The sequence below is a fragment of the Magnolia sinica genome, chromosome 4 (assembly GCF_029962835.1).
Source record: "Magnolia sinica isolate HGM2019 chromosome 4, MsV1, whole genome shotgun sequence".
Taxonomy (NCBI): domain Eukaryota; kingdom Viridiplantae; phylum Streptophyta; class Magnoliopsida; order Magnoliales; family Magnoliaceae; genus Magnolia; species Magnolia sinica.
Genome location: NC_080576.1, coordinates 15,894,801 through 15,909,181, shown reverse-complemented (window position 1 = coordinate 15,909,181; position 14,381 = coordinate 15,894,801). Strand labels below are relative to the sequence as shown.

Sequence of the window (14,381 nt, the reverse complement as noted above, 5' to 3'; positions counted from 1 at the left end):
AAATCTAGTTGGTATTGAGAGTTTCAAGAGAATATATTGATGTAATTAAGAATATGTATGACAGAGCATTATCAAATATCAGGACAAGTAGTGGAGAGATGAGTTTCGAATCACTGCAAACTTACACAAGGTGGTGGCATTGAGCACGTACCTTTTTGCATTGCTTATGGATGAGTTAACAAAGCATTTGCAGGAGGAGATCCTATTGTGTTTTGTTTGCAGATGACAAATTTGATTAATAAGATGAGGGAAGGTGTAAACACAAAAATATGTTTATCAAGGGATGCTTCAAAATCTAAATCATTTAAAATTAGTGGATTAAAACATAGTATATGTAGTATAATTTTAATAATAATAGGAGTAGAAATAAGGAACTAGTTAGATTTGTGGATCAAGGAGCTTCCCAAAATGACTACTTTTGATACCTTTGGACCTTTGGTCAATAATTCATGAGTGGAGGACATTGAGAAAAACATTGCCCATAGAGTTGAAGCTGTGTGGAAGAAATGGAGATATGCCTCTAGAGTTTTATATGATAATTGTGTATCACCTCAATCTGAAAAGAGAGATTTTATAGGATAGCTATAAGAATAGACATGCTTTATGAGACAAAATGTTGCGTTGTTAAGGAACGATATGTTCATAAAATGAGTTTAGCTTAAATGAGATGGATGAATGGCAAAACGAGAAATGATAGAATTATAAATGAATGTATTTAGGGAAAGTTAGAAATAACAATAATATGTAATAAGATGGAAAAGTATATTTAAATGGCTTGGTAATGTGCATCAGATACCAAGAAACGCACCAAACATGAGTGAGTTGATGCAAGTCGAGGGCTTTCAAAGGGCCAGGCTAGAACCCAAAAGGACGTAGGCGGAGGCAGTAAGAAAAGGCTTGGCCTATCTAAAGCTATGACCCTCAATAGAGTAGAATGTTGGAATAGGATTCCTGTAGCCCCTGGCACGGCCCAGGCGTGCCCATTCACATCCCTTCTGACCGCATCCTCACACCCCTACTGACCGTATCCGTCATCTCAATCGGCAAGCCACTGTCCTCTTTTTGTGGGGATACTCTGTAACTCTGTTATGGGCCAGCATTGGATTCAATAGTAAGAGTCCAGACCTGTGCTGGGCAGGGCCAATTGCTTGACTGATCTGGACACGAGGGGTATGGGCCAACTCTGAGCCGCATGAAGACCCGGCCCACCAACACCTTCGTTCATTCAAAAGTTTGAAATGATCTTTTTGCCACTGAATAATCTTACTGGACTCGTCGATGAAATTTCTTTTCTAATGACCGTGTTTGGAACACCCCACATTCCCATCAACATTGGATCTTTTCGATTGGACAATTGTAAGGATGGCCCAGACCGAATTTTTGTTATCAGTTTTCCTGTACTTGTATCATCTTCCATTATAAATACCTACTTGCACAATCAGCTACACTAACCAGCAGGAATTCACTTTGAGAAATCTAATTTCCGTGTAAGAAATGAGGTACACAAGATACAGATACAATTAGTATATAACAAACAAACCAACGGGATCAGTATCACATCTCTTCTTCAATTATCAAAGTTCATGTTTGGTGGGTGCGGCTTGCATGCATCACACCATGTCATTGGTCTGGCAATCAGCATTCACTGACAGACACTGACCCATAACCCGATCACGATTCTTCATTTTACAAACTATATGACTGATCTCTGTCTCAGATCACGCACATTGGAAAATCAGCACCAGCAAGCTCCCAATCTCTGCACTTTGCCTTTTGATCAAAACAGCCAGCCATGAATTGATAGACCACGTCATGTGGTCAGAGCATCCGGAAGAGTGCTGTGTGCTCCCAGGATCTTGCCACCCACATCAGGAAAGAATTCAAATCCAGGCAATGGCCCCACATTCCCATCTCTCTCCACCTGAACTGGGTACTTAAGCAGGTGTCCCTTCATTGCACTGTTATCCGGGGATACATACGTCTGCCAGTTGTGTTCAGCCAGATCATTTATGCGGCTAACACACTCAATTGTCTGTGGTTCTTGGAATGAATCCTCCAAGAAGCCTAGGTGCTCCGCCCAAAGTGACATCCGATAGCCATATACCTGTGTGTACACATGTACATGAATGATCACTCAACATCTAAATGCTTCTCCATGCTCTAAAATTCAAACTCCTGTATTGGTATTTTATCAAACGAGTATACAAAAATATTATGTAGATGTACGTGTGCATGAATATATGTATACAAACTGACTCACAACTTGTTCAGTGCCCAAACTAGCATGACACAGCTGAGTTCTTTTTAAAATGTCAGCAACAGGTGACAGCTGAGTTTAGTACTTGACATATAAATCGAACAACAAAAAGAGAATGAACCTTCTGTAAAAATCCACTGAATCAATAACAAAAATTGGTCAATCTGTTTGAAAACTCAAGACAGCCTTTAACAGTCCCTTAAAAAAGGGGTGGCTATGGGCCGGGCTAGGGTTGCCCCTGGCCAAACCCTAGCCCTAGCCCAGCCCTGGCTCTAATCCGGCTAGAAATGCATCAGCCCTGGCCCTAACCCTATAGGGCAGGCCCTGTCAAGAAAAAAGTAACATGATCAATGGCTGGAAATAGTCCAAATCTAAGAAGTATTTTGTAGTATCCCCTCCATCCACGATTAATCCCATCATATAAATGGTTTCAATCATAGAAACATGGCCATAGATCCAAAAGTGATTTTATACCCAAGTGTCTTCAAATTCAAATCATCCATACTTTTGTATAACAGTGACCCATTTGATGATTGGACCGGGCCGGGCAATTCATCACTGGCCCTGGCCTACCTGGTCCAGACACTGGGTCTAGATTTCAACCCAGGGCCTGGCCCTTAGCCCAAGATTAGGAGCCCAAGCCCTAGCCCTAGAGGGCTGGGCTACTTGAAAACAAGGAGACTTTAAAAGAAATCTCGTGCTAGGTTTTCAGAACAAGAAAAAAAGAAAACTGTACAGGTCCACCAAGTTCCAAGTCTGAAATTGAGTTTTAAGACCATGGTATACATGCAGGCAGACACAGGGACACGAATACTTCAACATGCAATGAGTGGACTTTATTTAGCATGCATTCACACGTTGTATACGGACTACTGAAGTTGAGACTAAGTTGAAAACTTGAAGAGTTTCTAACCTCTCCATGTGGATGACCCTGCCTTCCAGCCCATGTATAATTGGGTTGATAAGCACCCATAGCAATTTCCGTGTCTCTTGAACCATCCAAAGATCTTTGGTTAATGTTGGCAGATCCCACGACTACATACTCGTCATCAACTACCATTCCTTTGGAATGAACGTAAATCATAAATCTTCTGAACTTTTGAGCCATGCCCTGCAAAAAGAAGTTCTCGTGTTATGCCATAGGCAACCAGCATGCCTTTCATTTTTTAAAATCGCCAGAAAACAACAGTGTATTCTCCTTAAAATGCTTTGCTTTCTCATTTCAGCATATCATTGAATATGGGTGGTAAGATGTGCACTCATTTAAGATAGATGATATCAACGGTATTTTGGTCATTGGAAGATCCAATATACCTCTTCATCATAGCATGCCTAGAGTCAACTGTGGAAGCAGTTCCTATTAGAGAGGAAAACATCTAAATGGTTTTTTTTTTTTTTCCTTTGAAAGATATAAAACATCTAAATGGTTTGTTGGAATTTGTGCCCCAAAAGATTTTTTTAAAAAAAATCTTTTGTGGCTTAAACTGTTACCATCATCTTGAGAATGTACGAATCACGTGGCATGGACAGCAGCATCTTGAGAATTTATGAATCAGCCCCAAAAGATTTATTTTTCTTCATCTTTTGTGGCTTAAACTGTTGCCATCATCTTGAGAATGTACGAATCAGGTGACCTGGACAGCAGCATCCTTTCATGTTTTATTGGAATGTCTGATCTCCTCACACTTTTTTTTAAAAATAAGATGCTGATTTCCTTAAACATCCAACACCAAAATGACATAATGAAACCAAAAGGACAACACGGTGTCTCAATTTCTTGGAAAGGCAAACATTTAGATGCTTTGTTATTATCACTATTATTCATTTATTTATTTAAAAGGTGAGACAGTGCAGACAATTCTAGTAATTTAAAATGCAAATGAGCATACCAATTGCCTATACCACATGCCCCACAAGTCCTGATTGCTTCCAGGCAACTCCTATTCTCAACTTCAGTAGCAAGAACAAAGTCCATTGCAAATAAATAAATAAATAAAAATTTAAATGCATATGACCATACCAAATGGATCATAGAGAAATTAAAAACTAATGCATATGACTATACCGAAGCACACCAAAGCATTGGTTTCACTAGCTCTACCGAAGGAGCATACCGAAGCATTGCTTTCACTGTTGCTAGTTGATGAGTCTGATCTTTCAAGCTGACCAATTTCACGCTTTCCAAGACAGTAAAAGTTCAAATAGTCCTGCGGGTGACTTTTATTTGAAAGGCCCGCTTTCTGAATTGCTTGTGCAACAATTCTATACATCATTTCCATTGTTTGCCCCTGAGCGACACAAGGGATGTGTTAGAAACTGGATATTGATATAGCTTTTGGAGTCATCATACATGATATAAGTGCAGGATCATCCATGTGAAATGGATACAACATAGAAAAGAAAACTAGAATGGGCATTAATTAACAAAATTAAATGCAGAAGGCCAATTTAATGGGAGGCCGATGCATTTTATAAGATGGGTGCATGGCCCTGATGCAAATTTTTTGTTGGTTTGGGAGCCCAGACCATAATGTGATTGCCCCCACCATAGATGAGGGATGTCCCCAAAACCTCTCAGATTCAAATCTTAAACCTTCAATCAGTGGCCTACAAATAGATGGTTAAGGGAATAAAAGAGAATTCCGTATTCAATGGAAAATGGGCCAACAGGATTACAATGTTTCAACCCAGGAGATTTTCAGGGCATCCCTACCCAAAGCAGGGCCCATCGGATCAAAGGTCAGATCACCAAACTGTAGGCAACACATGTATGGACTCCTCCTAAGTCCTGGACCTCAGCAATTTGTTGAGGTTCAGAGCCCAATAATTCCCCTCCAATGAGAACAAACAAGTCTTCGTAACTAAAATGTGTTTTCAAATCATAATTTAAGGGCATTGAATGCTTGGGCCTTGAGCAAAAAACGCTATCAACGAGCATAACATAATGGTTGTATGCAATGAGAAAGAAACATAAATAACCTAACCTGCCAAAAGAGAATTTCCTGAACAGCACCACTACTTGGGACACCTTCCGGCCACATTGGTAGCACTACATACACTGCAAAACGTTCATTTGCGCTTATTTTGCTAGCAATTTTCAGGGCCAGTTCCATAGGCACTAAATTATCCGCACCTGATCAAAACAATACGACTGTCATTTCAATATTAAAATTGTACAGCTAGGTAGGAAGTCCAGAAATGAATTCTTCATGGGTACTGAACATGAAAGTTTGGATTCAAAATGTCTAAACTTGAAAAATGGGTAATAGCCATTGTCAGCCTTCATCATGCTAATCTTTTGAGACAACTAATCTTTCATCCCCAATAAATTCCAAGAGGATTCTCTATATTATGCCGTCCGGCACAAAGCAAAATATAAATTTTGAAATCATCTGTTTTGATCTAAATGAATGAGCCAATAATGTTTGCCAGTTAAGCAAGCACAAGAGAAAGAAGATTGCCACCATGTGTAGCTTCATCAACAACCAAACTTAGCAGGTGGATCAATAAAATTTTGGATTACAAATAATGAAATCTTGATTACAGGTTGAAGTTAAACAGCGTGTCATAAACATTTATCATGAAATATCTTTTTGTAGGCTTTAAAACTGATAAAGGATATAAGCATGCACTGAGAATTACTGAAGCCACAAGAGAAAACCAACTTCAAATTGTGACCATTCAAACATGACTTCTGGCCTGTCCAGCAGATACAGTGATAACTTGTGAAGTTTCAAATAGACATCGTTAAAAGGAGAGGGGGAAATGTAACATAGACTGTGAAATTTCAGAAATCGCAATCCAAGAATATCAAGAACAAGACAAACCTAAGAGTGGTTCCAGGAGAGGTAAAGAATCATTCAGCGGTTGAAAAACATATATAAAGCCTGCTTGGAAAGAGGGGTGAATCCAGTTTTTTCAGATCTTCTACCCACAGAGATTTGAATCCAACATTTTGTGCACATTTGGGTTTATCCAAAATAGTAAACACTCAGCAGGGAAGTGGAGAAACCTTTGTAAAGACACCTCATCCAATTCATCTGGCTCCCACCCAAAACAGAAAAAGAAAAAGAAAAAGAGAAGAAGATAGGGCTGATCCAACCTGATTTTATCAGAGCTGCCCACATGCTCTCTTAAACAATGAACTCAATGATCGTTTTTATTCAGAATCTGTTCGTAAGCTATAAATGAGTGAAACAATTAATATGAATGCAACCAACAGAGAAATGTGCTTGACATAATATAAACCTGCATTTTTGTATGATGGCCAGTAGTAAGAAGATCCAAGGAAGTACTGGTTCTCTATGTATATGAAATGTTGCGCAGATCTTATCGCATTCACATAAGCTGAGTGGATACTCCTGTCGATTTTCAAGTTCTTTCCACAGACAAGATTCTGAAAAAAAAAAAAAAAAGCAGAGGAAAATAAATAATAAAAAAGAACAGAGAACAGAATTAGCTCTGAACTCATCACAGTTTCAACAAAAACTAGAAATGTGGACTCCTTGGAGAACAGAGATCTGTCCTAACCTTTTCCTCGGCTTCTTGAACAGATTTTGGGAATCCTTTAACAGATCCAGAATCAATTGATCGGAATACCTAGCAAAAAGAAAGAGACACTGCAGTTTGACATTCACTGCTGGATTTGTCCAAAACATAAACCCACATGTAGGAAATTTGCCAAGTCTGCACCTCTACGTGTGGCCACATGCACCAACCTGGCACGCATGGGAGATCCTAGCTTTAGGTCAGGTGGGACCCACCATGTGGATGACCTGGTCGATTCATCAGATGGGCCACACATGTAAGAAATCAGTCGACGAATTACAAAAAAAGTGACAACAATGAACCATCCATATTCAATGCGCCCATGCAGTCCTCGTGATAAATGGACTGGACTGATTTTTGGGCCGGGAGATCAATGTTGTGGCACCCAGATGCGTGGTTGGATGTCATACAGAAGCACCATGCCGGCACATGCGCCCAGATGTAGTGTATGTGGGCTCAGCAATGCTCGGTAAGCAATTTTTTTTACAAGAATGATGCATTTCTTTCCAAACCTGCACATGCCAATTTTCAGGATCGTCTTCATTTTTAACATGCATGCAACCATCATCCTTAGAAGTAGAGGAAGATGGAGTAACTATCCATGAAATACGATCTAGCTTTAGTAAAGCATCATCATGCCAATGCGTGACCTTTTTAAGCCTGAATTCTCGCCATTTTGTAGCCTTTCTCCACCGCTGTTCAAAATTTGTCATTACATCATAAGCAGCAGGGCCTTCTATCTTGCAATGTAAATCATGCCATGGCTGTCTAGGACACCGGGCACGAGCCTGTACAGATTACAGGCAAAAAAGAACTATGAAAAACTAATCTCCCACCCATAACCCAAATATAGAAAACAATCTGACAGATATTCATTAAATCATGAAAGCTATTGCATGAATATCTGATGGCAGTTTCAAAAATCATGGCCAGAGATGCGCATAACTTCACAGGCTAAATGTTACTATGACGAAATCACATGGCAGCGATGATTGCAACAATGGTTGGATATGTAACATTAGCACTTACTGGAAATGTAGGATTATGAAAGTCGCCCGCAAAGACAGTGCTAAGATCTTGAAAGAGCCTGTGTTCAGGAGTGTCATATCGACCGTCACAGAGATCCAGACCGCCGATGAAAGCAGTTATTTTCCTGTTATTTCCAGATGCTTGTGTGTCGAGAAGCACACACTTCTGATGGTGCGTAAATAAGGTTCCTACAACCTGGATAAAGAGGATACATTCAGATCAGTAATAGTGATCGTAAAAATTTTACATGCTTCCCTTTGAATCTAAAATCAGAATGCAAAAAGAATAGAAGTTCAACAGTAGCATGTTTCATAGGAAGACAGAAGATACCGAAACTTATAAATAGTCAGAAAGCAAATAGTTGGCGCTTGTTCAGAAGCATAAAAAGAAAAAATCTCTAATGCTTTTATAGTTTTGGAATCCTGATGTAACAACAATATAAGTTTCACATAGTTCTGTGAGAAAAAAAGAAAAAAGAAAAAAACCCATCTTGTCAGATTGATGGACGGCATAGTTTGAATCAGTAACTCCTGTTTTTCATCCATTATGATTGTCAGTGATCAATGTTGTCCTCTGCACTTATAGCACTTCCATTTAAGTTGGTTGAACTTTCTGGATGCAAAAAACCACAATCATTTCGGAGGAATGGATTATAATTCATGTCTTGCTCCTTCTGGCTATCTACTGGCATCACTTGCTTCCTTAAATACTGAAGCTCAACTATCATCAGAACAAGTGCTCGCATTAATCTAGACTAGGGGTATGGCATGTGCTACTTATGTGGAGCAAGGAGGGGAGAGAGAAAAGGGGGAGATTCATATGGGAGAGAGAAAAAAGGAGAGAGGCAAAGGAGAGATGGGGCTGCAAGCATGTGTGTGCTATACAAAGAGACAGAAGGGAATGGTGGGAGACCCATCCTCACTATTTCCCTTGCTGTGGCCCCACTCAAATCCCCGATTCACCTAATTTTCAGGCTGATGTCCTAACATGCACCAAAGCGACAAATGTACAAAATGGATATCACAATAATCAATGTGCGCCCAACAGAGCCTTTGTCTCACAATCTCCCTATGCCTCATGTGTCTAATTGATGAGAGCTACACGCATTAAAAGAAGTAAAAGGAAGCGGGTGCAATATATGCTATCCCTTGTGTCGTAAAATCTCAACCATTCCAAGCAGCTACATTTTGTGACAAATTTATCCTCTCTTAGCCACTGTTGTGAAGACTACTTGCGAGGACAAAAATGTCCAAAGTTATTGCCATTACATATGGTAGAGATTATCTTAACAGGACTACTTATCCAATATTGTCTTAATAATCATTGGAATCTCTGAAAATATTGTCGCATGAAAGTTTCCTCGCAATGGAATTCTTTAGCGTGATGTAAAACAGAATTGAAACAAACAGACGTATAATGCTTTATTATGCATTATTTTCACATTGCTTGTGTGTTTTCTTTGGATCGTCAATGATAGTGAAACAATAACTAAAACGTGATAATATCAACAACAAGAGCCTCATAAACAATCTAACACACACAAGTAATTACCCACCTACACTTTGATTGGTCCACATGGGAGGTCAATCCAAAGTGTACCATACTTGGATGTGTAGTTTGTACCACTTTTGTAAAGCTCCATTTGACTAAGGGCTCCTTTGGCAGCATGGATTTCAAATCCTATGTAATCCAGTGGATTTTGCAAATCAGCTTTGAGGTGAATGCAAAAAAGGTTATTTTGAGGGATCTTGATTCCTCTGAAATCCAAATCCCTCAAAATACTTGCTACCCTTCCCCCCAACAAACTATATATATATATATATATATATAAAATAAAAAATAAAATCCCCACAAATCCCTCCGAATCCATGAACAAGCCCCACGTACAATGACATGAAATAGCAAAAATCATTTCACAATAAATTATTGCAATTACTTTGTCCTTTAAATATGAAGAACATATTTATACTTTACCTGTTGCTTGAAGATACTAAGCTTGTTGCTGGCATAACGAGGACAAAGCACGCAATGGACGGTCGAGTGTTTAAAAAACTTCCGAGTTTCTTCATCGTGAGTTTGCATAACACCTTCCTGCATTCAAAAACCCATGTCACCCTTCTATCTTATAATTTATTCAAGTAAAGGTGGCTCCCCTCACCACACACAATTAAAAAACCAGATACTGTCCTCACCATTTCAGATAAGAAAAGGAAACTAGAAGCAAATGCTCATGGAAAATAGTTAAAGAAAAGGAGGGGAGACCATTACCGTCTTCAAGAGGAATCTGTCATGTGAGGTTTTGTCATCCCAAATTAGCAAAATTACGCGAACGCCTTCTGCTGATTTGTACTTCAACAAATCCCCAAGGGATAGTTCTCCTCCACTGGGTAACGGCTTAGATGGCTCCCTTACAAGCTTCACACGGTGATAAATTGACCACCCAACAATATAGATAAGGTGATGAGCTTCCAATATGGCATGGCAGATGTCTTCCCAACACTTACCTTGACGAAAAACCCGTCCATTATCTAGCTGAATCTCAGGAAGCATCTCATCAGGAACGTGAGCATCTTGATAAAGCGTGACTTTACCTCCTGTGCGAAGCGGGAAGTATGTATTGGGCACCCCCGAGTACTCAGGCCCAGCACCAACACCATCTTTATACAAGGGGTTGTTTTCAAAAGGCCTAAACTTCAACGACAGATACAACTCCGGCTGTTGTTTCATGGAATTCCCATAAGGGCCAACCACGGGGAACCAACCTTTGACCATATTTCCGGATAGGATTGTCTCTACAGGTATCGACACTATCCCAATAAGCTGGGCTCCAAGAATATCATTATCCTTGACCTGAAACTCCACTCTTGCAACAGGGTGGGCCACTGGTACAAAGAAATGTTCTTCCCAAGTTGGATCCTCACAGTTGGCGATTACTCTAGTTTGTGCGATTGTCGCTCCCGCCAGACAAACAGATACGTAAGGATCACTGGTAATAATAGCATGCCTGCTTCTTTGTTTGTCTTTATTCCCAAATGGTGATTTACAAGACCCAAACATAGTAAAACATCTTCTCATCCTCTCAGACATCAAATCCATATTTGGAAGCGATTTGGCTTCATAAATCCACAGATCCAAATCACCATGTAAGAACACGATCTTCTCGGGAGCCCCCACCCCCTTTGCACCACTCTCCGGAGCATGGGTTGGGGAAGCAGACATTTTGAGCTACCAAGATCAGAGGCTATATCAAAACTAAAAAATAACGCCAATTCTTCCTGACAACAGATTCATAACCTGAACGAATACTTACCGTTCAAAGCTAGAGCCTCTCCAAAATCTATTGTATAGCTAAGGCAAACCTTAAAACAATAAAATCCACATGTTTCTCCGGTCAAACTCAAAGCTTTGTATATTTAGTTATTTACTTAATGCCGCTATAAAAGAAAATTGCTGTCTTGGAAAGAGCTAATTGTAGTGCCGCTATAAAAGAAACTCGCCGTCTTCGAAACCGCTAATTGTAAGCTTCAAAAAAATAAAAAACAAAACCTTAGCAACGAATCAACTCCTGAAAAAAACCATACAACTTACAGAAAGTTGTTAGATAGATCACACACCAATCCTTTAAAGTGGCAACCACCAGCTAGCATAGAAAACATTACTAGCCCAAAACCCCAAAAACTTCTACAAGCAAATTGCGAACGAGTTAAGACATCACCTCCTGATAAACTCCATATCACAACATTAATCAGATCTTGGATTGGTCATTTTAACTATACGCCATGATTTTTCAGAGTACTAAACCCCCTGATGCTAGGACTACCCAACAGCGAAATAAATCTGAGAAGACAAATGAAACGAAGATATAAGTTATACTCTGCTAATGTTCACTTCATTAAAATATCGAAAACTCAATTCCCAAATCTCAAAGCCCATCATACACTTCAGAATATACTTATCCTCTTCAACACCAGAACTATTTTTACCACCAACTCAGAATATGGCATTTCCTGAAAACAAACAGCAGGAACAAAAATAATAATAATAATAATCAGAGTTGCTCAAAGAATTTTAAAAAAATAAAAAAATAAAAAAAATCATTCAACATTTTTTCAAGCATGTGTGCTACATAACAAAAAAAAGAGTGTGAATCCGTGCATGTATGTCTCTGCTGATATGCGATCCGCCATTAGAACCATATAAAAACATATAAATCAAGAAACAAATCGCAATTATGTTTTCCTGTGCTAAAGCCATAAAAGAGCTGAAGTATCCACCTAAAAGCACCGATGTTTGATACACACACACACACACACACACACACACACACACAAACATGGGACAGTGCAGATAGAAAAACAAAAATGGATTTCCATACACGCCTCACAACAAAGTCTATGTGGTGGGCACCAAATAAGCCATTAAGAGCCATGGAAAAGCATAGAAATCAAGAAAGCAGCATCTTTAAGAATAACCAAAATCCAAATTCACATGCCAACATCCAAAACCATCCATTAAACCCAACAATTGCAGAAAACTCACCATACCCAAATCCCAATTTATAGCCTGCTATACTAAAACTGGAGAAGAACCCAAGTAAAAACATGCAGAACTGTTAAAAAAAAAAAAAATCTTGGGAAAGTGTAGTCTCTAAGCAATACAATAGCCCAAAAACTCAAAACCCACATACGGAATCAACCATTAAAACCATACCAACGCATAGAAATCAAGAAAGACCGAACATTTAGAACGGCCCAAGTCCCGTCGTCTCTCTTTGTCTCTCTCTTTCTCTCTCTCCGAAAGGTTGTCTCTCCTCATTGCACTTAAACAAGAAGTAGAGCCGCGTATCAAAACAACCATTCAATCATAGAAAACGCATACAAATGAAGAAAACGCGGTTTTTCTTAACAACCCAAATCGCAAATCCACGCAACCAAGTCCTACGGCAGTCCACAAAAGAAATCGAAAAAAAAATAATAAAAAATAAAAAAAAATCAGAACGACCCAAGCCCCAATGCGTATGTGATGTTATTAGAGAAAAGAGGAGAGAGAAAAAAAAAAAAAGGAAGAAGAAGAGGAAAAATGGAAGTTTTCGAATCAGCAATTCTCTCTCTCACCTGAAGAGAAGTGGATGGAATGGAAAGATGGTAGCCGTTGGATTAGAGAAGGAGAGACGGGTGGCGTTGTTATTGCACTGAAGGGATGAGGTTTGCATGAAAATGGAAGACCGTCGAGAAACGGGAGGATTTGGGAGCCTTTGGTCGGGAATGCATCTCTCGCAGTCTCTCTCTCTCTCTCTCTCGGGACGGAGTAGAGCCGTTGGTATTGGCTGATAGAGCGGTTACTTCGGCAACTCTCGCGGGATTCGTGTTTTGTTTTGCGTGCGTCGAGCGACATGTAATCGCCATCGTGCGTCTCCTCGTGAGCCCTGCAGTGGGAGTTGTGGGAGTTCTTGTGGAAGGGAAACCGTTAATTTTCTGGGTGATTCTATGGATCGGTCACAATATGATTATCGTGCTGAAAATATAATAGTAACCGTAGATTTTTTTTTAGTTGAATGCTGACCGTGGATTATATCCAACCGTCCATACGTTTTGCAAAAGATGATGCTTCCTGTGGGGTGGTCCACCTGATATTTGTGTCTGCTTCATTTTTTGGACCACACCCTATATTAAGCTGGCAAAATGCATGGATCGTGTCCCTTGCAAGAGTGCTACGTGTACGATCAGACGCTCTTGGTGCGGCAATCCTCGAGGAGCGCGCCTCGCAGCTGTTGACATCGTGGGTTGAATACGTACTCTGGCAGACAATGGCGATTGATACGCATGCACTTCGAAATTGTACACGTGCCCTGCACTAACTCAAACTAAACTGAAACAAATTGTAAAATCACAAGTCATAGTCCCAAAATAAAATTTTCGGAACAATTCTAACTCCTGAATCGTCGACATTGGTTTGCTGAAATAGTAACATTGGATATTTTTCATTTTTAACCGTACATTAAACGCCCACCAATCCGATATTCAGGTGATCAAATAAACATTGTAAAATGAAACCCAAGATATAACTTCCTTGGTGCCACGTGTGCAATTTCTTAGCAGTTTCCAAGCGCCTGCGTGTCATGCAACACACTCTGCCAGAGTATCAAAGTTTTTCTCCTTGGTTAGTCCGACCATCCGTTGCTTGCAGCGGTTCCCATGCTGAATCTCATCTGCCGTACACGTGGCCGGCATGTTCGCCGGTACCAGTTGATGGCTTACAAATGGCCGATAAAGATTCAGAATACGTAACCGTCCACGTTCATCCTCGGTAGGTGTGTTAATGGGCCGGGCTCGGGCTTAAAAACCAGAATATTGAATAGGGCCAGCCCGAAACAGATCAAAATTCAACCGAGGCTTACCCAGTCCCGGCCCGTTGACAGCCCTAAATTATTGAGAGTGCATTAGCTGTTACCCGGGTAACACATTAGTGGGTGTTACCTTTACCGTGTGGGGCCCACCTTGATTAATTTGTTTCGTATCCACGGCGTCCATCCGTTTTTTCAGCTCGC

At 40.0% G+C, this 14,381-nt stretch overlaps 1 protein-coding gene across 6 annotated transcripts; it reads right to left on the bottom strand.

Annotated features, from left to right (window-relative positions):
• Positions 1–1,461: 1,461 nt before the first annotated feature.
• On the bottom strand, positions 1,462–13,264 carry LOC131242570 (phospholipase D delta-like). 6 transcript variants are annotated; one of them, XM_058241289.1, is made up of 12 exons: positions 12,949–13,264; positions 11,449–11,841; positions 10,103–11,356; positions 9,809–9,925; positions 7,835–8,029; positions 7,318–7,593; positions 6,788–6,856; positions 6,506–6,653; positions 5,242–5,390; positions 4,372–4,545; positions 3,171–3,368; positions 1,462–2,104 (listed from the first exon to the last, which is right to left on the bottom strand). In XM_058241289.1, the coding sequence occupies exons 3-12, from the start codon at positions 11,051–11,053 to the stop codon at positions 1,811–1,813; spliced, it is 2,571 nt and encodes an 856-aa protein (XP_058097272.1). In that variant the 5' UTR covers positions 11,054–11,356; positions 11,449–11,841; positions 12,949–13,264; the 3' UTR covers positions 1,462–1,810. The 6 variants fall into 6 exon arrangements, with proteins under 6 accessions (XP_058097272.1, XP_058097274.1, XP_058097273.1 ...); XM_058241291.1 differs by having other exon boundaries at positions 11,550–11,841; XM_058241290.1 differs by having other exon boundaries at positions 10,103–11,671; positions 11,773–11,841.
• Positions 13,265–14,381: the final 1,117 nt, after the last annotated feature.